Consider the following 21,438-nt stretch of genomic DNA (forward strand, 5'->3'; position numbering starts at 1 on the left):
TCTAGAAGAGTTGATAGTTGCTGAAGCTATCTTGTGGCCACATGAGACAACTCTACCCTAGAAGGAAGCTGATCCCAGACAACAGCTTCAGAGATCCAAAAGATCAGAAACAGAAATCAGAGATCCAAAAGATTGGTGTTTCATGACATCTCCGAAAGATGTCACTAAATTAATCCAATCCTGAAATCAACTGCATTTACGGCAATGAAATGAGTCAGCAAATTTGCTTTAATGTTTAAGGTTTTTGAGATGGGTTTTCTGTTACTTAAAACCAGATGCATCCTAGAAATCCACTGTACATTTCAAAAGAAGGCATACCTGTTTCTTAAATTGAATTGTATCTGAAAAGTTTATGAGGGTGACATATATATAACACCAAAATTTCAATACTTCTATCGTATTTATAGCTATTACCACACAAAAATTGTTATTTGGCTTCAGGTTTGGAAAGAAATGTGGCAAGCTATAGAAGTCAAGTTTATTCTGTATATATAGGGGAAGGCTTCTATATACTGTAACTGCTATTCAATAGAAGGTAATTAGTATGGTGTTAATACCAGATGAGTAAGAAAGAAAATACTAGGCAAAAGAAACATACAGTAGAACAATATGTATAATAGCACAATGGTTTTATTGATGACAGAAGAAAAAAAATTTTGTTTTACTTGCAAAAAGGTTTTTGCTTTAACTCAGTATTTTTTTCCATTCTTTGTATGGGTTGCATTTTCCCCCTAAAATCTGCCTTTTTCTTTCTTCAAATAATAATATTCATGATGGCTGCATCTTACTATGAAGGGGAAGCAGAAGGTCTATCAACAAGTTTGACCAGGATGTTTCAATCAGCGATCCTTTCTTCGCAAAGAATCTATTTAAAAAAGAAACGAAGAAAATGAGATTGGGTCCCTTAAATTAACTTTTCCATACTTTTTCAAGATACTTCTGCTGAAACTTATTTATAAGCGTGAAGTGTTCATATAAATATCAATAGATCTCAAATAGAATAAATTGAACACTGCTGTATAATTTGTGAATTTTTGAGATACACCTCTGGCACTGTTAGATTTTTATTGCTAGCATGTTGGTTTTAGGAATTTGGATTTACTAGATATTTTTAACAAAGGAGGACCTAAAAAGAGGAAGTCTACCAGTGAACTTCCATCCCATTTTACCCACCTCCAGTTTCTCTTTGAAGACCTCTATACTGGATTAATCTACATGGGTTATTTATTTTGGTCTGGCACCTCCCCCTGCCTGTCTCCCACCTTTCAAATACAGGTACCACTGTATTTGAAACCAAAAAAATCAGTGCTGACAACAGAAAAACTGGGATAAGTGATGAAAGACTTATTTGCTGCAGTTTTGTTTGCTCAACTCCATGCATGAAAAAGTGCAGGGGAGAACTGATCCCCACAACTGCATGGCATACAAACAGCATCTCAGTCTTCTGAAGTAAAGTCTCCTCATCTGAAAGCAGAGCTTCAGCTACTGTTACCGTCACATGATGCCAGTCCTGTGGGCATCACAGGGCTCTGTAACTGCTGACTGTATAGCAATCATTTCCTGACCTTCATCTGAAAAATTCTGCACCAGATCGTTAACAACAAAAAATTTATCTATCTGTATTATCTTCTACTAGGAAAAAAATGGTATTAACTGTACCTTTGAAAATAAAGTCACAATACTTTGTAGATATTGGTTTCAAGGTTTCTGGCTAATATATAAAACTGTGAAGATCATCCTTCTATCAAACAAATAAGAAACTAGAAACAAAGTTCAAAGTGAGTCAACAGTTACTAAACTGCTTTACATTCTGAACCCTAACCTCTATACACTAGAGAGCTCCCTGCCAATCTGTCCTACGAACTCTTCCTACACAGGTCTGCCATCTCTCTTTTCACAGCCCAACATACACTCTTGCAGGGGCCCAGTATAAATAGCTTCTTAAATTCTTTCTCTTCTGTTGCTAAAATCTATCCCACAACCAACAGCAATATTTTGTAAGCTTAATTTTGATCTTATCACTCTTATTCAGAAGTTCATGATTATATGAAATATATCAAACTCCAATTTGTATCAGAAGCTACACACTGTTCTGTCAGTACCAACAGTACTTTTGATACACATTTTTGGTTTACACACTATTGTAGCCACTGAGAGCCACTTATTAAGGTCTTTGTCCCCTTTGCAAGCTGTCTTCTGCCTTTACAATGTTTTCAGAGGACTCCACCCTACAGTGACTGTAGAGATTAATAGTTGCTATACAGTTCCTAGGATTCCAATCATGCCAGAAACTTCTCCAAATGCACAAAGTTTTAGTCAGTTTTACCAACTAAAGAACCATATATAATTTCTCTTTTCTACACCTGCTCATATTTTCAAGTTGTCTGTAACAATGTGGAAAATGTCTAGGAAATAGATGTTTGGAGTTTTGAGTGCTATCTCTCTTCAAATCTCAGATCTGACTTGTTATCACTTTTTCCTCAGCCTTGGGCCTATTTCTCTACTTTGGCTGACACCTTTTCCTACCCAGGTATCTTCTGCTTTGCTAGTCACTGGTGTTGGCCTTAGTACCAGGCTCAAGTGGACCCCAGTTTTCTCTCCACATTGGGGAAAGGCTGGGGACAGGGAAGTGCACAGGCCTTGAAAAAACTTTAGGACAAACAAGGAATGTGCAAATTACATACCTGAGATGTTATGAGAATATCCTGATTTAATAAACACTTAATGAACAGCTTCTATGTGTCATTTATAACCTAGCAAAGTACCTAAAATATGACTATAAAATCATATTTTTAAAAAGTGATACTAGAAAGCACCATGTTTCCATTATCCTGAATAATTTTAGATAACAAAACCTTAGAAAAATTTCAGCATACATTAGAATTCATACTTATATTTGCTGAAAATCAAATGGCTGACTATCATATGTATCTTCTTTGTAGATATTTAAGTTAATAGAAACCAGGAATGAGGAAATAAAAAGAAAATATCTTTTCTCTTCAAAATATGTTCGATTTAATTTTGTAACAAAAGCATAAACTGCATCTTTGTGTTGAATTTCCCAAAGATAGTAAGTGCCTCAATGGATATTTCATTGTACTTCAGTCTTTCATAATACACTGCTGAAATAAAATACAGAAACAATTTTCTTTAGCCAAGAGATGTTTTGCTTACTTACTTATTTTTAGGGTGAAATTTGATATTATAATGAGAAGCTTTTAAATCATACCATGATGAACTGTTTCCTCCCTAAAATTAATTCTTATTGATATTAGGAACACAAAATTTCTGTGTCACATATTTTCCACATGAACAGTACAATGTAAAGCAAGCATTTGGTTGAGATGAAAGTTTTTTTCTTTTTTTTTACATCTGTATTCGCATATATTAGTTGTAGGGTGGGGGGATTCATTTTGACATTTCCATATATACTTACATTGTGTTTTGGTTAGGTTTGCCCCTATCATCTCTCTTCCTCATCTCCTTCCCCACCTACTTAGCTACACTGTTCTATTTCATATTGTTGTTTTGCTTTTTTTTTTTTGGGGGGGGGTTGGGGAGTAGTGGAGGTCGAACCCAAGGCCTTGCATTTGCCAAGCATACCATTTTAGTCACTAAGATGAAAGTTTGAACTCAGTGAAAAAAGAAAGACTGAGATACTTAAGCTGATTAGAACTATTTGCATTGTACCATTTCATATGAATAAGCTACAACTACCTCAGGACTATGGTTTATAATTAGTTCTTTAAGCAGCATACTCTTTTTCAAAGAAAATTTTTCATGAAAACTTAATATGTAAAATACATGAACGAAGTTACAGAAAGGGTGAGAGGTCAGAGTTCCTGCCATCTGGCTAGGCCCTCATTTACTTTGCCCTCACTTCTAGCCCAGCTAAAGCCTACCTTCCTCCATCAAACTCAAAGGCAGTCCTGAGAAACCCAGAGTCCTAAAGTCCACTCTCAGACAACCAAGGAGCTGACAACTTTGACCTCTTTTTAAAATTTTGCATTAAGCAATTTAAATGTCTTCACAAAGTTAAGAGTAATACTCAGTTTTAATTTACTTTTTAAATTGACATTTAATTATAAGCACAGTGAGCTTATTTAAAAGGGTGTATTCAATCCTACTCAAAGAAAAGTTCCTGAAATCTTCACATATACTCTGATTCTGCTTAAAAATAGTCAGGGGCATTAACTGAAAAGCATGCTACAGAAAACACTCTGACTGAAGGAGTAGCTCTTCTGTAATCGAGGGACAGACAGAAGGCCACGGCTGTCTGCTTTACCGCCTTGTATTAAGCACACAGAAAACCAGTGATAAAGGAAAAAGGAACCAGATCAGATTGCTCAGATATTTCAGAAGTCAATTGCCATTAGGCTTCTGCTTCAGACAGACTACCACATACAAAGTTGAACGTTCTTAAAAGGAAAAAATATTTTTACTTGAATTAAGAGCATCAGAACTGATTTTTAAACCCATGAAGGCACTCTGGGAAAGCTAAAGGAGATACAATGTTCTAGAACAGTTTTGATAAGCAGAAGTAGCACAATGAACACACATAAATTTTAATTTTTTTAGTAGTCACATTAAAATAAGTAAAATTAAATAGTTAATAACATTTTATTTAACTTAATATATTTAAAATATTATCATTTCAACATAAAACCAGGATAAAATTATTAATGAGATAATTTAGTTTTTTTCTTTACTAAGTCTTTGAAATTTGGTGTGTTTATTTTTTACTTATGTTACATCTAGGGGCATTTTAACCACTGCTGGTTTGAAAACCAGAGTGAGTCACTTAGCAGGGGAAAAATGCAACATGTTAACAGCCTAAGCAGAACAAATAGTTGAAATGGGGAACTGAAAACAATTTCTAAAAAATTCTCAGTGGTCTTACCATTGAGGAGACTGATTAAACAAAAAAGGATATGGCTAGAAATGATTGTTAGGGTGATATAGTTCAAAAGCTATAATGGGAAAACTGATTTTTTTTCAATGTTCAAAAGTGCTAGCATATTAAAAAAAGATGAATGTTATCAAAAAGGGCAAAAGTATTTTCTTCCAAATACATTAAGAAATAAGGTCTATGTCCATTGGCATGAGATACTTTAGATTGGCCACATAAGTTCCTGACATTTTTTTGTTATCCCTCTCTTCCTAGTGAAGATGATTTTCAGATAGCAACTCTCTCTTTTGAAACTCTAGCATGAAAGCTTTTGGATCATAAGACCCCAAAATTACACTTTAGTAAGTAATGACATTGTCTTTGCACAACTCATGAAGATATACTATGAAACGTTTCCTCTTTCTTAAAAAAAATTGAAGTAAATTAAACAATAAAAAATGAAGTCAACTACCCAGGTTGGTGATTATCTACTCCTTTGTTTTCTTTTATGTCCTTTTTTGCTTTTAGAAATTAAGTAATTTTACATACAGTCCTCACTTCCAAACAAGAAGAGAGGAGGTACAGAGAAAAAACGGAGGTTAGAAATAGCATTTGTGTGGAAAAGTGGTAGAAAAGGAATATGCAACTATGCTACAAGCTCAAATACATTATAATCACAGGTTGTTTTACAGAATCAGTTTCTTCTATGTATAGTATTATAAGTATCAATAATTGGACTTATATATGCAACACGAAGTACATTTTTCTTTATATGGAAGCACTTCAAATGCTAACTTTACCTTTTCTAGTTCCTAGCCCGGGGAGGTTGGTAGAACTGCTGGGTTGGCCGAGTGGATCGTCTTGGCTGGCCATCACCTCCTCTGCGGAACTCAAGAGTTTGGTCATAGGTGCCTTCTTCATCCTGTTTGCAAAGAGTAATGATTCAAAATGTTCAAAACAGATCCAAGTATTCTAAGCCAAATATACTTCATGGTCTCCACTTTAATTTACCCTCTTAAGGTACCCAGAGATTCGAATCTGTCAACTTTAACAACAGTGGGAAGCAAGGAGAAGGGAAAAGAAAGGCAAGGACACTTAAAACTTTGGTCCTTGGTAAGAGAAGAATGTAACTTAGAGTGGTAAGATCAGAATCAAATTTAATTTCGGAAAAGGAAACTATGTCTAGATAATAGCATCACTGTCTCATCAAATGATTTGATACAATGTGGTGAAAATATAGATCAAAATTTACACCAATAATATTCTTGAATATTTGGGCTTTTAAATATTTTTACTTATTTATCATGGAAAGGAACCTTGGTAAAATATGGAAAAAGGATTGAAGAGCCAGAGAACATTCACCAATGTCTGTCCTCATCTGATGAAATCTCCAACATCGTTAAGAACCTTACATATAGAGGTAGAGAAAAATAATGAATTGGAATGGGGGGGAACATACAATTTACTTATAAAGAAAGCTTCATGCAAGATCCAGAGGTTACCACAGTACAAGACTTTATTCTCATTTTACAGCTTATGGAATAGCATGAGGAAATTAGGATAGGCAGATTAAATAGCAGAGAGAGTATAGTTAATTATAGTTTTTGAAAAGAACTTAGAAGCAACAAAATGTAGCCAAAAGACGCACTGGTTTCTTACTGAGTGCTGCCACCCTATTATTTTGGTGTTTTTGAATTAATTCAGCTATGAAGTCTGTGTTCTATTAGAGACAGAAAAATTGGCTTTCAATTTATGAGAGATAACATCTATTTCATTGACTTTAAATTCCAACTGGATTATCAGAGTACAGAAATTTGTATGATTTTGGAAATTTATTTCTTCCTCATTTTATCTTTGCATCTTCTTTCCCAAAAGATTGCTTTCCTTTTGACTCTATTAAGAAAATAGGAAATTATATGAAAGACTGAGTTCTATCCTTTAAATGTTTACAGATCCAACTACTGTAATTTTACCTAACAGAAACAGAAAGATGCTAAGGTAATTTGATCAAATCCTATTACTTAGTAATGATATTTAGTATTTGGCAATGGACATAATAATCCTCATTATTAGGTATCTTCCACAGCATCCTTAAGAAAGAACCATTATTTCCACTTTATATAAAGGATACAGAAGTCCAGGAAAGCTTTGTTACTTTTGTCCTAATATCTCTAATACAAGACAAATTTGGGTTTTGAATTCAAGCACTGCTGTTTAAATCTTTATATCTCTATGTATAAAAGAAATAAGCTAACAGCCAAAACTTCACAATCATCCTCAAGGGCCTGTCATCCACAAATAAGAGAGTGGTGAAATCTGGCAATACATCTGATATAATTCAATAGCCATCTTTTACAGAGTAACTTCCAGATGAGCTCTCCTTCTCCTACATCCTTTTCATTAGAGGTGTCAAATATTCTGTCTGTAAGTTAGCAAAGCAATTAATGCAAGATGATCTGGGCCTGATGGTACACACCTGTAGTTCCAGTACTCAGGAGGCTGAAGTAGAAGGGTCGTGAGTTTGAGGCCAGTTGGGGCTACACAGTGAGACCCTGTCTCTGAGAAAAAAAAAAAAAAAAAAGGTAGGGGGGAGAAAGAAAAGAGAAAGAAAAATATAAAAGTCTTCAGGTAAGGAGATGGATACTTTTTTTTACTATTCTAGTCATTGTGCTCTGAATGATTGTCAAACATACCTAAATTTGAAAAGGATATATTTAATCTTAAGATAAGGACAACATTTAAAGATTTGCATATTAAATGAAAATATACTTGGTAGTGTGGGAGATAAGGTAATTACTACAGGAATTAAAATGAAATGTTATTTTTCTCCACACTCAGCTGCAGAAGTGGATAGAGAACACCTGAAAATCTGTACTTTACCAATAAACACACCATTAGAGGCAAGACATTGCATTTGCTGAGTGACTGCCTAATAAAAATGACAGTGCTATTTGAAAAGCTGTCTCTTCTGTTTTTAAGAGTCACAGGCTGTACTAACCAGACCCAATTAAATAGTTTTATAGAGATGACTGACCATGAGATTTCTTTCATATAATTTGATACCTTCACAATCTTTTTAAACAAAGTGGAAGTCAAAAAATTAAAAATGATTCTGACAGTTTAGTTTTTAATTATTATCAAAGGCACAAGGCACATGCTTTGCCTTTTTTAACTTTTAAATTCCCTCTACAGAGCAGTCAAGGGCAAATCTGGTTACCCACAACAACCACTTTTTATAGTCATAGCTAGTAATTCTTAGCATTGAATGGGTACCATTTTCTACTTTATGCAAAACACAGCTCAACTTAATCAGTTTTTTTCAACTATCTTGCAATGAAATTCATGTTGTTCCACTTCTAGCCTATATATTTTTCCTTCAGGTTTCAGTACTTTATAACAGATTGAAAACTGTAAAGAAAAAAAAAAACTCTTAATTTCATAGTTCATGAGCATATTTTTTAAAAATCTGATATTGCATTAGGTGGCACAATCCTGGAAGGCCATCGACCCCTCCATCCCTCTAGATTTGATGAACCAACCTGAAAATCCAGACAGATGAAGTGATTTTCCCAAGCCACAGAATTCATTAGAGGAAGAGTCCTGACTAGGGCCATTTGGTTTCTGACTCTCAGGCAAGGCTGTTTGTAAGACTTATGATAACCTCTATAAAATGGGAATGTCCAATGTCATCTTCACCTAAACTTTTCAGGCTTAAAAACCATTTCATTAGGACTCGGATTTCGGCTCATTTCAGCCAACTTATCAGATAAAATCTGGTTTTACAAAACTAAATAACATTCAATATAAGCCCTCTTTTCATGCCAACATTAGTAAACAATATGTTTCTTTTCAAGAAAAGATGCTAAAATGCAAAAATTACTGTGACATCAAGCAGAAATGGAGTGGCATTTTAAACAAAACAAGATGCAAACCAATGCAATAAATGAGGTATACAACTTCATTGATAAAACACATTTGACAAGGCATAACTATGTCTTTCCTGCATATCATCTTTAACCTCTCAGTGCACACTGTGTCTGGAGAACACAGACCAGCCATGTATTCTCTTTAATAAATGAGCTGTGTTACAAAAGTTCATTGTAAACCAGTCATTTGGAACCTGGAACATATTTCAGTAGAAGGTTTGAATTCTGAATATTTACATAACAGTCAAGTATTCCACAAATATTAAGGTGAAAAGCAGCTAAGCATACAAACAACTCTCAACTGAGAGTTATTTCGCCACTCAGGGAACATTAGGTAGTGTTACTGTGCAGAGTTATTACGACATTTGATAGGTAGAGGACAGGGTTGCTTCTAAACATCTTACAAAACACAGGATAGACCACATCACAAAGAATTATCCAGTTCCAATGCCAACAGTGCTACGGTTTGGAAACCTGGACTAAGCCATTCTTATGTGCCAGAGCAGCTTAAAAAGGAATTCTAAAATTCAGGAAGTTTAGGTTGGTACCCTTCCCTACAACCATAACACTTTTTTCCCTTTTTTTGGACATACTCTCTTTGAATATTTCTCTGTTTCTGTAAGGCCAAATGATGCCTTCCCAACTCTCTATGAGGCTTTTCAAGGGCTGGTGGGTGGGAGTGTATTTGCTGACAATATTTTCTATGCTTTCCTCTGCTCCACCCACATGTTATTTACTCAACATAACAAATCAAATTTACCACTCTTTCAGCATTTTCACAGTCATAACTGTAAGGAGACAATGACAGATTACTTGGCTGGCAAGGGTAGGGAGTGGACACAGCAAGTTTCTTAATAAAACAAAAAACAAAAACTTAACTGTCTTTTAATAGCTAGTTTGTGTGTAACTTAAGGTTTCTTCTAGCTTGTTCTTTTTAATAGAATGCACAGTAGTCACAAAACATAAGCCTGCAACATGAAATTCAATGTAATCCCAACAACTATCCTTCAAATTTAGAATATTCTGAACAATGAGATGTTAATGATTTTATGTATCTCCTTCAGTGAGTTATATAAAAAACTAATTACTCGAAAAATTACCATACTACACTTTGCCTGCCTGGTTAGCTTGTTATGGAAACATAACTAAATTTAATATGAAGCAAGCAACCATTGTGAAGACAGTGACTGCTTCTCCAAATCTGCTTTGCCAATCTGTTGTACCAAAATATTATGCAATGGTTTCCAAAAGCAAAACTAAGAATACTTGTAATGATTTATTTTTAAATTAATTTTACTAATATTCTATTATATCAGAGCAGCTGAAAATTGAAAGTCAAACTTGGATCAACTCTTATTTTCTGTGAAGACCAGGGATAACCTTTTGTGCCTAAGAGACTTGTGTATTATCGACGCTGAACCTTGGTTTATCAATTACCTTTATTTAAGAGATCTGTTCTACTTCAATATTTACAGTTTTACCACAAAATAACCAAGCCCATGATAGCCTGGAATCACAAATTATAAGAGTAACTGTCCATTGCAAAAGGACAACTAAAAAGTTAATTTCTCAAGTAATTAGTACCACAACTCGAGGAGAACACAGGTCTGGCAAATTCAGTACCCCTTTCTGAAATGAGATTTTATATAGATTACCAATGTAAGATAGGTGGGATCAGGTTAAAGTGGGTGTTTTTCCACATGTATGAGCAATAGCCCTTGATTTCTGTTCCTCAGTGCTACTAAGACTTGAAATCCTTGGGGCACAAAGACTAAACTCATCCTAGTTCAACCCGTGCTAGGAGCCAATGAGGTAGAGTACTTGAGAGTGTAAGAAAGTGAGTTAGTGAAAGAATATGAACCGGAACCCTACTCATGACTGCCATAAATTAATTATCTCATTTGATACGAAAAATTCACCTATGAACCTAAATAGAAAAAAATCTCTCAGGCTTCATTACCATGCGAAATCTATTATGATAAATGACATATAGAGAATTTTATAAGGCTAATTTATCTTAAGTTTTTTATAGCTTTGAGGAAAATGTGATGGGGAATTATGGACTCTTCACTCCGAGGAGCTCTAAGGGCATCTCCTTTTTTTGTGTGTGGGGGAGGGGAGATGGTAGTAGTGTTTGAGCTCAGCTTCATGCTTGCAGTGCAGGCACTTTACCGACTTGAGACATGTCTCTAGCCCTTTTTACTCTGGTTTAGTTTTTTGCTCAGGCTTGCCTGGACTGCAATTCTATTTTGTGTTCTCAAACTGCAATCCTCCCAATTTCAGCCTCCAGTAGCTATAAAGGTGTGAGCCACTGGGACCCAGTGACTATCTCTTTTTATGTACCATGTCTGGAAATATTGAATTTAAACTAAAACATTTTACTGAAGAAGAAAAAACCCATTAATTAAAACAAAAGAAAAATCATATGCAAAATCTAATTACCAAACAACTGTCGCAAAATGCATGGCTGATATTCCGTAATGGTTTCATTCTCTTATCATACAGAATTTCAAAAGACTGTGGAACACTGCACTGAGGGGTTGATCTTTTATTTTAAAGACTATATGTCCTAAAGAGAAACAAAAATTAAAATTGCTTATTCTGCAGAGTATCATGAAATCATCCGAATACGTAGCTCAAGAATTTTATTCTATGCTCTGCCAACTACAGCACGATCTAAATAATTCAATTTTATCATGGAAAGCAAACTGGATTTTTAGATGACAGTAAACTCAAATACAGTAGTATTCATTATTGTCCTTTCTCTAACATCAGTAAGAATTTTCTACTCTTTAATATAAGGTAAGAAGCTACATTTGGCAGTTTAGGCATTCAACTCAGTATCAAAGGTCTGCATCCATATTTTAAGCAGGAAAATCTAGTAAAATAAAAAAGGCTAGAGGTAATATCATCCTTACCAAATTCAAAATAATAAAAATTATTGGTCTTCTTCCACTCCAAAGTATATCTGAGTTTATTTACAATATGAAATAGAAAAAAGGGGGATGAATGTTTATTCTACAATGTTCCTGGCATTTTTCATGTTACTTTATTTAGTCCCTGCAAAAAAAAAAAAATGGCTTGTATTACTTTATCTCACCATTTTATAGAAGAAACTAAGGCTCAGAGTAATTCAAAGATTGGCTGGCAAAGTAGTTCAAGTGGTAGAGTGCCAGCTAGCAAGTGGAAGGCCCCAAGTTAAACCCTCCAGTACTACCAAAAAAACCTCCCAAACAAGCAAACCCAAACCCCCAAAATACAAAAGACAAAATTAAGTAAAGTGGCCATGCTTCAATAAGATCCTCAACTATACAATCTAGATCTTTCTTTCCATTGCATCACTGAGGGTATAGACATTTCCTGCTGCAGATAGTTTTCCTTAATTATTTCTAATACTTAATTTTTCTACGATCAATTTTTTACTTCAAATTTTTCTCAGCTTTATTAAGGTATATTTGACAAATGGAAGTTGTTTATATGTATACAAATGACAATAATCCAACTAATTAACATCTTGAATACCATTTTCTGTGTTGAGAACAATGAAGTTCTACCTTCTTAGCAAATTTCAAGTATATAATACAGCACTGCTAACTGTAGTCACCAAGCTGTAAGTTAGATCTCCAGAGCTCATTCATTTTGCATAACTGAAATTTTGTTCCCTTTAAATAATATATTACCATTTAACCCTAATTCTGTTCCTGGCAACCACCATCCTACTCTCTGCTTCTGATGAATTTGACTATTTCAGATTCCATACATAAATGAGTGAAATCATGCACTATTTGTCCTACTTAATTTGCATAATGTCTTGTGGTCAATTCTGAATGAATGGATAGCTTCAGCTCTGAAGGTACTATAAGAATCATTTAATGATCACCTTTGTTGAAATACTATAATTAAGGCCAAAGAATGAACATATTCCATGTAAAAATGTATGCTTCTCTAAAACACACTGCCTGTTTTAGCTAAAGGTTAAACAGATATTTCAAACTTTCCAGATGTCAGAGTAGAGAGCATATTTTTGCTCCAAAGACATCAATCTGCTTGAGGATTTCTGTGAGAGATACTGTGTCACAGAATCAGCATTTATGAGCGCCATCTTTGTTTTTTTTTTAAACATTTTGTTGTTGTTGTTGTGCTGAGTGGAGTTATACGAGCTCTATCTCTTAAACCAGATCTCAATCTGGATTTAGAGTCCACCACATCTTAGTCATCCTACTTGACTTTTCTATGTCTCAATTTTCCTTTTTGGGTGGGAAACAGTAATGATCTCATAGATTTACAAGGAGAATTATATGGGATAACAAATTGTTTAGCAAATAAGCGATGTATGTTGGCTAGTATTCTAAATTGAATAATAATGTCAATAAAATACACATGCTCCCTTCAATTACACTATCTAGACTCATAAATTTTCCTGAAGAATCAGGAACTTTGCTCCTTATAAAGAATACTCCTCAAATGGCTTATGCAGATAAATGTAATGTAAGAAATGTAAGAAAGTGGTTTTTGGAGGCCTGTCACATGCCTTTTGTTTTTTCCAGATGTTCAAAACAATAAAACTAATAATTTCACATTATCATTCCTTGTATTGTTTCCATTGATTTTATTTCTTTAGAATGCAATCTTTTTAAGTATAGAGAAAAAAAGAGTAAAAAGAACAAAAGAAGGGAGATAATTCAGCAAAGGGGCATGACTGAAAATGATCAATCAAAAATTATAGACACTTTGCATAAAATCTGAGTATTTTAAGATGAAGTAAAAAATAACTTAACATGATTACCTTTTTAGTACATCTTACCTTTATCCCATGCCCTTAAATTTTCAGTAGATGCAATAAAAACAATCTAAAGCAACATTTAAATGTGGAAGTACAACAATAATGATTAATAATGAAAACTACATATGCCATTTACGTCTGTAGACGTAATGTCCACAAGTAAATGTCCACAATTCATCTTTGTAAAAGCAACTACATTCCCAAATATGCCAGCTGAGCAACTACGTTTTGGAGTATCTTACAGTTAAGACAGATGTGCACTAATTATAAGTGGCTAACTACTTCATATTTCACTCTCATAATTTATATCATTTTATATTTTAAATTGGTAGGCTAATAAAATAACTTAAGATGGGTTAACTAATTCTTTCTCTGAAAGTAATAATTACTACATCATAATACCAGACTGCTTTCTACTCTAAAACAGCCTGATGCATTTTATATAACTGACCAACTGAGAGAGATAAATATGGTATAGTGCAGTGACCTAAAATATAGATTTAAGAAATTGAGTTAGAAAAAAATCTTATGTCAAATGGATAAAATATATGCCAGACCCTTGCTATTAAAAAGTAGTGAGGATTGGTGCAGGGAGGAGAGATCTGATATGAAATGCTCGATATAATTATAAGAAATAATGACAATACCAAATGATACAGAAATAAACTAATTTTCTGATGTTTTCACTCCCTTATTGAGAATTAAGAAACATAGATTGACAGAAAAAGTATGAAAAATTTAAACCTTGAAGCAGGTAGAACAATATAACAAACAGCATTGACAGGTTTAACTCCCAATTTATGCCATCTACGTAAACAATGCTTTCATAGCAAACTATAATCATTCCTCATGAATTAAGCCATTTAATTAAGTTACAGTTTTAGAAACACAAGGGACCCCTAAGAGTCAGTGATCTGATCTTCTTATTCTTTTAGTAAGAATGATTTGTCAAATACCATTTTCAGAATGTCTATCATCTTAGATAATCCTTTCATTTAGACCATTTAGTATTTACTATTCTACATAACCCAGCACTAAGAATAATACTGCAAACATGGCCTGTCTGGAACAGAATACTATTACATATTTCTCATGAGGAAGGTACACTCCTAAGCAATATATAAATCAATGAGGCAATTGCTTTAATGCTTTTCTAAGTTGCTTAGTCACTGTTCATTCATATTGCCTGCCATCAAGTGAAATCCCTACAACCTACTCCAAGGCATATCTCACTGTATATTTGTAGAGAACTATCTTCCCAACCTAAACACACAGTTCTAAATTTAAATGCTGCTGAAGACTGTGCAGCGATGAAAGATATTATTTTGCCAGCATTATCACTGGTATACTCAAACTAACTGTAATATTACACTGGGTGTTTCATACAAGCTATTTTGGTGATTTGTTGACCTTCATTTTCATACAGTGAGGGCAAGTTACATGACTACCATCTAAAATGGTAACATCTATATGCGTTGTTAAAACGTAGTTCAACTTTGAAACTAGATCTTTGTAAGATTTAAAAGTTGACAAGACAGTCTTAGTATAAGAGTAAACCATTTTAACAGTAGACTAGTAGGTTGAAAAGAATAGGTTAGTTTACTTTCTACCCTGCATAAAAAACTCTCTACCCACTTGAGAAATATTAGCTGATACTTCTATCCACATATATCTTCAGTTCTCTACTTATAATTTTTGAGAGCTGAACTGATTAAACTAAATGGATGAAAGATACTTTATCAAAATAATTGATCACATAGTAAGTACAAATTTACTGCTATGCTGTACATTTTTATATACATCATTCCATTAAACACACAGAAATTCTCAGGTAGGTTATCATTTTTGTCCATTTATTGGTAAAGGGTAGGACCATAATCTATGGTGCCAGCAAATGCTAACCCTCAAAGCTTTCTTGGTGTTTAAAATGCAAATACTAATATTCATATTTCATAGGGATCCTATAGATATTAAGTCAGTTAATGCATACACCAAGTTATACCTGGTAACTGGAACATAAGTGTTATGGTAGTAACCATGCTGAAGAGAAGAAACTTTAGTCCTCACATTCTCAACCATATAACTACTTTATATTCTTCATTAACTTAATATATGTATCATCTTGCTCTTATCTAAATATAGTTCTCACTCAATATGCTTAAATTTATGGATTTTTCTCTTCAATTTCAAAGTGTTCAATATATGAGTAGTTAACTTTCATTAAAAAAATTCATTTTCAAACTAGGAATCTTTCTCAATTATTACTGGTTAGCTGGCTAAAGGAAGAAAAAAGTATCACAAATAAGAAAGACAAATTTATCTCCATTAACTTAAGCAAAGAAAATTTAGTATATAATAAAACTAATATGACAGTAAGACAACTAAATGCATTTTGTTATAATTATTCCAGTCTTAAGCATATTGAAGTCTCAGAACCATGCTTTAATCACCTGTGACTCTGTACCTCAAAACTTCAAGATGTTCAACAGTGGTTCAGGGAACTGATTAAATTCTCTGTGAAGAATAATTCACTCATCATTTTACATGAAGGAAGAATATAATAAATATGAAATCATATTTAAAATATTATTCTAAATTCTTTCTGCTTTCTAAAAGTAAAGCTATTCCCTTTGTCATTTGCTATGCCTGGAACATGACAGCAAGAACAAGTTAGGAAAGCATAAAGTCTTTGTACTACATAGTCAAAGGGTTTTTCAAATATTTAATATGTAGCTAACTAAAAAATATTAGGAGAAAACAAATTGACCTTTTTATATTAAATTTATCCGTAAGATTATTTCAAGAAGTTGAGAGCTGGCTCATGCCCGTAATCCTACCTTACTTGGGAGGCTGAGATCAAGAGGATTGCAGTTAGAGGTCAGCCTAGCAAAGAGTTCCTGAGACCGCATGTCCAAAATAACCACAGCAAAATGGGCTGGAGGTGTGGCTCAAGAGGTAGAATGTCTACTTTGCAAGTACAAAGCCCTGAATTCAAACTCCAGTCCCACCAAAAAAAATAAAAAAAGAAGAAGAAACAACTACAAGTGCTCTGCTTTATACAATATAGACCCTCCCGTGAATGTAAGTAAAGCTTTAAGAAGTACAGCAAACAGATCTGTGGACTGGAAAGAAAGGACAGTGTACTTATACTGCATAGCAATTTGTTAATTAAGAATCAATGAGAAATTGAAACATCAAAGACATTCATGGTATTGTAACAGTATATAAACTTCTTTCTTCAGAGTAAAAAATATGTGATACAATAGTCAAATTTCACTTTCATTATTTCTGAATAGGAAAATGACAATTTTTTTTTTTGCTTTAGTTATTTTTCAGATAGGGTCTCACATTTTTGTACAGGTTTAGCCTCAGACTGTACTCCTCATACCTATAGCTTCCCATGTAGCTGAGATGACAGGTGCATACCATCACACCTGGTTTATTGCTTGAGATGGGATCTCACTAACTTCGAGAGCTGGCCTCAAACTAAGATCTGCCCAATCTCTGCCTCCCACGAAGCTGGGATTACAAGCATGAGCTACCATGCCTAGTCAAAAATGACAGTCTTTTAAAAGTCACACTGAAGAAGGAAAAACTTGTCTAGGGTTAAATAGTAATTTATGCAAAACCAAGGTTTTTACAAATCTGTCAATGTCAAGCAGCAGGTGCACTGACTGCAGGAATGGCAGAAAAACTTTGTATCAGAGGTTAAAGGAAGCTGCTGATTTCTGAAGGCTGTTACAACAAAAGGTATGGTAGAAAATGGTTCTTCCAAAGAAAAATGGAAATTTTTATAATTTTGCAATCAATGCTATTGAAGAACCTTGGTCCTATCATTTTGTAAGTAGTTTACTTTAAAAATATTTGTGGATTTTATGTTAGACCTACATTTTAAGAGTTTTAATACAGAGCTTCATTATATTTGTAGCATTCACACAGAAAAAAGAAAATTTTTTAACAGGAAAAATAGAAAGAAATTATAGAAAGGGCTGGTGTAAGAAAGTAATTCAGATTTCTTTACGGGAGAAGTAATTGAGGATGGATATCCAACTCCTAACTTCAATCATCAGTTGCTACTGAGATTCAGAGTCAGCAAACATCATGCTCAGGGAGTGAACAAGAGTCGGCTCCTCCTAAAACCTTAAAAGTCACCGAAAGAAATGGAACCAACATTGATAAGGAACCCACATGCTTGGCATTTCAATCACCTACTGGCCTAACACCCTCAAAACAACCCATTAAGTTGTTTTTAAAACATTGCTGTTTTTCAGAGGAGAAAACATAATTGAAGTTTAAAAAGATTACATACCTTGCCCACATTAAGTTGTACCTTAAAGTTCATGCATTTTCTACACATCACAGTAAAAATCAAGGTCATTCCATCTCTCTTACATTTTAAATTCATAATGAAACTAATAAAACAAAGTGGATATGGTACTGTTTAGATGCGATGATTTTTTTTTACTATGGAATACGAATCAATCACAGTGCTCTGAGCACAATCTATTCTGACTGAACTGACAGAATGACCCTGAAACAGTTATCTCATCCATAAATAGCCATGATATTTATGTGAACTAATGTAAATAAAGAGCTTAGCATCAATTTCTCATGTAAAAAGTATTCAATAAAAGTGTTCAATAAAGTGAGGTGGCATTATTAGCTCTCAAATATAAAGTCCTAGTGTTTATAATGTCATATACAACAGTTTTTGTATGAAAATAAAATGATGGAACATATTTTAAAAAGGGAGAGATAAGAAAGAGTAAGAGAGAAGGTGAGTATGATCAAGGTACATTTTATGCGCGTATGGAAATATCACAATAAAACCCTTTTGGTACAATCAATATGTGCTAAAACCAAAAAACCAGTTTTTCACTTATTGGTTTGAATCAAGCCATTTGACTATTTAATCTTAGTGAGTTATTTAGGTTAAGAACTTATACAGAATGACAACTAGCTCTTATGTGATATTTTACACTTACAAAATGACTTTTATTATTGATTGGTATTAATAGCCAATGCAACACAAAAGGAGAATAAGAATCTGATCAATTAGCAGTAAGTTCATTTTAATTCCAATGAAGAAAGAGACCTAGAGGCAATCTTTTTCACTGAGACAAATTCTACCATCTTATCAAGTAAAAATCTTTGTAAAATTTAAAAATATATAAATTTCATCCAAGTTAAAGTATGTCCCTCCCTTTCTTTCTATAGACATGGAGCATTAACTCTTTCAAGAACACAACTACTGAGAATAAAAACCGAAGCAGAATTTACCAGTACAAATATTTCATAACAAATTATTCACAACAAATTATTCACAATAACTACTGCATATTCAAAATATTTATTTTAAAAAACTTGATGAGCACAAATACTTTTGTTTTGTGTACTTAATTGGCAAGTTCCTAAATGTATTTAAGAATTTGTCAATATAAGCTAAGGATGGTGGTACATACCTGTAATCCCAGCTACTAGAGAGGCAGAGGCCAGCATGGGCAAAGTTAGGGTGACCCTACCTTAAAAAACAAAATATAAAATAAAAGGGGTGGAGGTGACTCAAGAAGCAGAGTGTATCTACAAAGCGTGAGGCTTGGGGTTCAATCTCTAGGACAGGAAAAATTGTCCCTATAACGCACTTTAAACAAGGAAGTTCATCAACTTCATAATGTGAATTTATATTGTTTTTCCATATGATAGCATTATAACATTCAATAGCGTGAACTTTGAGACAGGCTATATTTTTCTAAGCTTCCACTGGTCTTAGAAATTGTAAGTTTTTTGATGTTCTTTCATAAAATTTACCAATGTTTTGGCATGGCAGCTGTTAGAAAGAGATTAAGTCGTCCGTGTCGGGGCTCCACCTTCCAATAGCACAAGGTTGTGCAAGGGAAGTGTGTAAATTAACTCTCTGATAACAGCACCTGTTCATAAGGATGCCTAGTTTCCTATTTGAACTGTTTTATAATTCCATGGATAGCAGTAGAGAACACTGCATAATCAAACAAAAAATACGATGAGCATTTAATTTTTTTCACATTTAAAACTGTTCCATGAAACAGCCAAGATGCCCCAGTACTGATGAATAGATTAAGAAAATGTGGTATTTATACACAATGGAATTTTATTCAGTCATAAAGAAGAATAAAATTTTGTCATCTGCAGGTAAAAAGATGGAACAGAAGAACATCATCTTAAGTGAAGTTAGCCAGGTTCAGAAGGCCAAAAGCCACATATTTTCTCTTATAAGTGGAACACAGACCTAATACAAACACAGCAGCATTATAAAAAACAGGTCATGCTAAGGAGAGGTCACATATGGGGGGAGGGGTGTAAAAGAAGGAAGTTAAGAAGGTGAATATGGTTGATTTACTCTCTATACAAGAATGAATATAGAACTTTTAAATCTGTTGAAGTCACCATAAAAAGAGGACTAAGATAGAAAGAAGAAAAACAGAGATGAACCAATTTGTGTTATATTACATATATACATGGAAATGTCACAAGGAAACTCGCTGTGGAGCTATCTTAAACAAACAAAAATGTCATTTTTTTTTTTCATTTACAAGATCAGAGAACAGGAGGACAGAACAGGTTCTGCTTAGAGGTGGAGGGGCATTGTACCACTGGGAAGGGGGAGGAAGTGGAGAAAGGTGTGGGAGTGTATATAGTGCAAATACTGTGTACACATGTATGTAAATGGAAAAATGATACCTATTGAAACTATTCCAGGAAAGGTGTGGGGCAGGGGGCGAGGGGGTAAAGGAAAATGATGGAGGGGGTAAATTCAAGTATGTTTTATTTTGATATATTGTAAGAACTTTTGCAAATACCACAATGTAACCCCAGCACAATAAAAAATAGAAAATAAATAAATACACATTGCTATATAAATAAAAACTGTTCCATGTTAGGAAAATCTTTCTCCATGAAAGAGTTGAGAACAGATGGACAGGTCAATAGGTTAGGTTAAACCTTTAGATGTTAAACAGTGGATTTTTTGTTTGTTTGCTTTCTTGAGATGGGTTCTCAGTATGTGCCCAGGCTGGTCTTGAACTCTTGAATTCAAGTGATCCTCCCATCTCAGCCTCTTGAGGGTTGAGATTACAGGTGTGAGCCACCATGCCCAGTTAAACAGTAGTTTTAAAAAATGATTTCCTACCTTATTTTCTTACTCTTTTATCTGACACAATCCCCCTCAAAGGAACAAATTAGTAAAAAAAAAAATCACAAAATTTAAAACTCTCTCACATGCTCATGCTCAGGTAACTAGCACAGTTATCTACTGAATGTGTGACTATCTGGCATAGAGGTGAACTCAGAAAAGCTGAAACTTTGTTAGCATTCTTAGGGATACATTAACATTACTAGCAAAAGCCCAAAGTGTGCTTCCCAAGACATTTTTCAATAATGAATTTTTCTGATGTCCTAGGGCACCAATAAAGCCATTGTTAGGTAGACTTTCAAACATCTACTGAAAATGGGCTGTTAGCTTGTCTTAATAAACATACAAAGTTTGTCTAATTGTGTATGTTTTTCTTACAACTATGAAAAGACCAGAAACTGCGAGAACTGTCACAAAATTCATTTTATTTTTTTTCCAATTAGTGTATAATATAAAATTGTAAAAGATTATAAAATTGAATTTATATACACACAAGGATACATGTAATTTTACTACTTTAAAACAACTATGTAAATATATTCTCATTCAAGCCTATACATTGTTTTTATTCACTATATTTCTCATACCTTAAAAATGGCTTTATATTATTTTGTATAGATATTTACTCTTCTCTTATTGGTTTTTAGGTAGCTTTTAGTTTCTTACTATTAGG

General features: G+C 33.8%; 1 protein-coding gene across 9 annotated transcripts in view; it reads right to left on the reverse strand.

The window, feature by feature from the left end:
* Positions 1-612: 612 nt before the first annotated feature.
* The window catches only part of Tdrd3 (tudor domain containing 3), a 145,246-nt gene continuing 124,420 nt past the window's right edge, over positions 613-21,438 (reverse strand). For 8 of the 9 annotated variants that reach the window (XM_074043281.1, XM_074043274.1, XM_074043277.1 and 5 more), the window contains one exon: positions 5,689-5,810. In XM_074043281.1, coding sequence (XP_073899382.1) covers positions 5,806-5,810 — 5 coding nt within the window. In that variant the 3' untranslated portion in view covers positions 5,689-5,805. Of the gene's footprint in view, positions 866-5,688; positions 5,811-21,438 lie in introns of those variants that run through there. The other variant, XM_074043276.1, reaches the window with a different exon arrangement.

This window comes from Castor canadensis, chromosome 10, assembly GCF_047511655.1.
Source record: "Castor canadensis chromosome 10, mCasCan1.hap1v2, whole genome shotgun sequence".
Classification (NCBI taxonomy): Eukaryota; Metazoa; Chordata; class Mammalia; order Rodentia; family Castoridae; genus Castor; species Castor canadensis.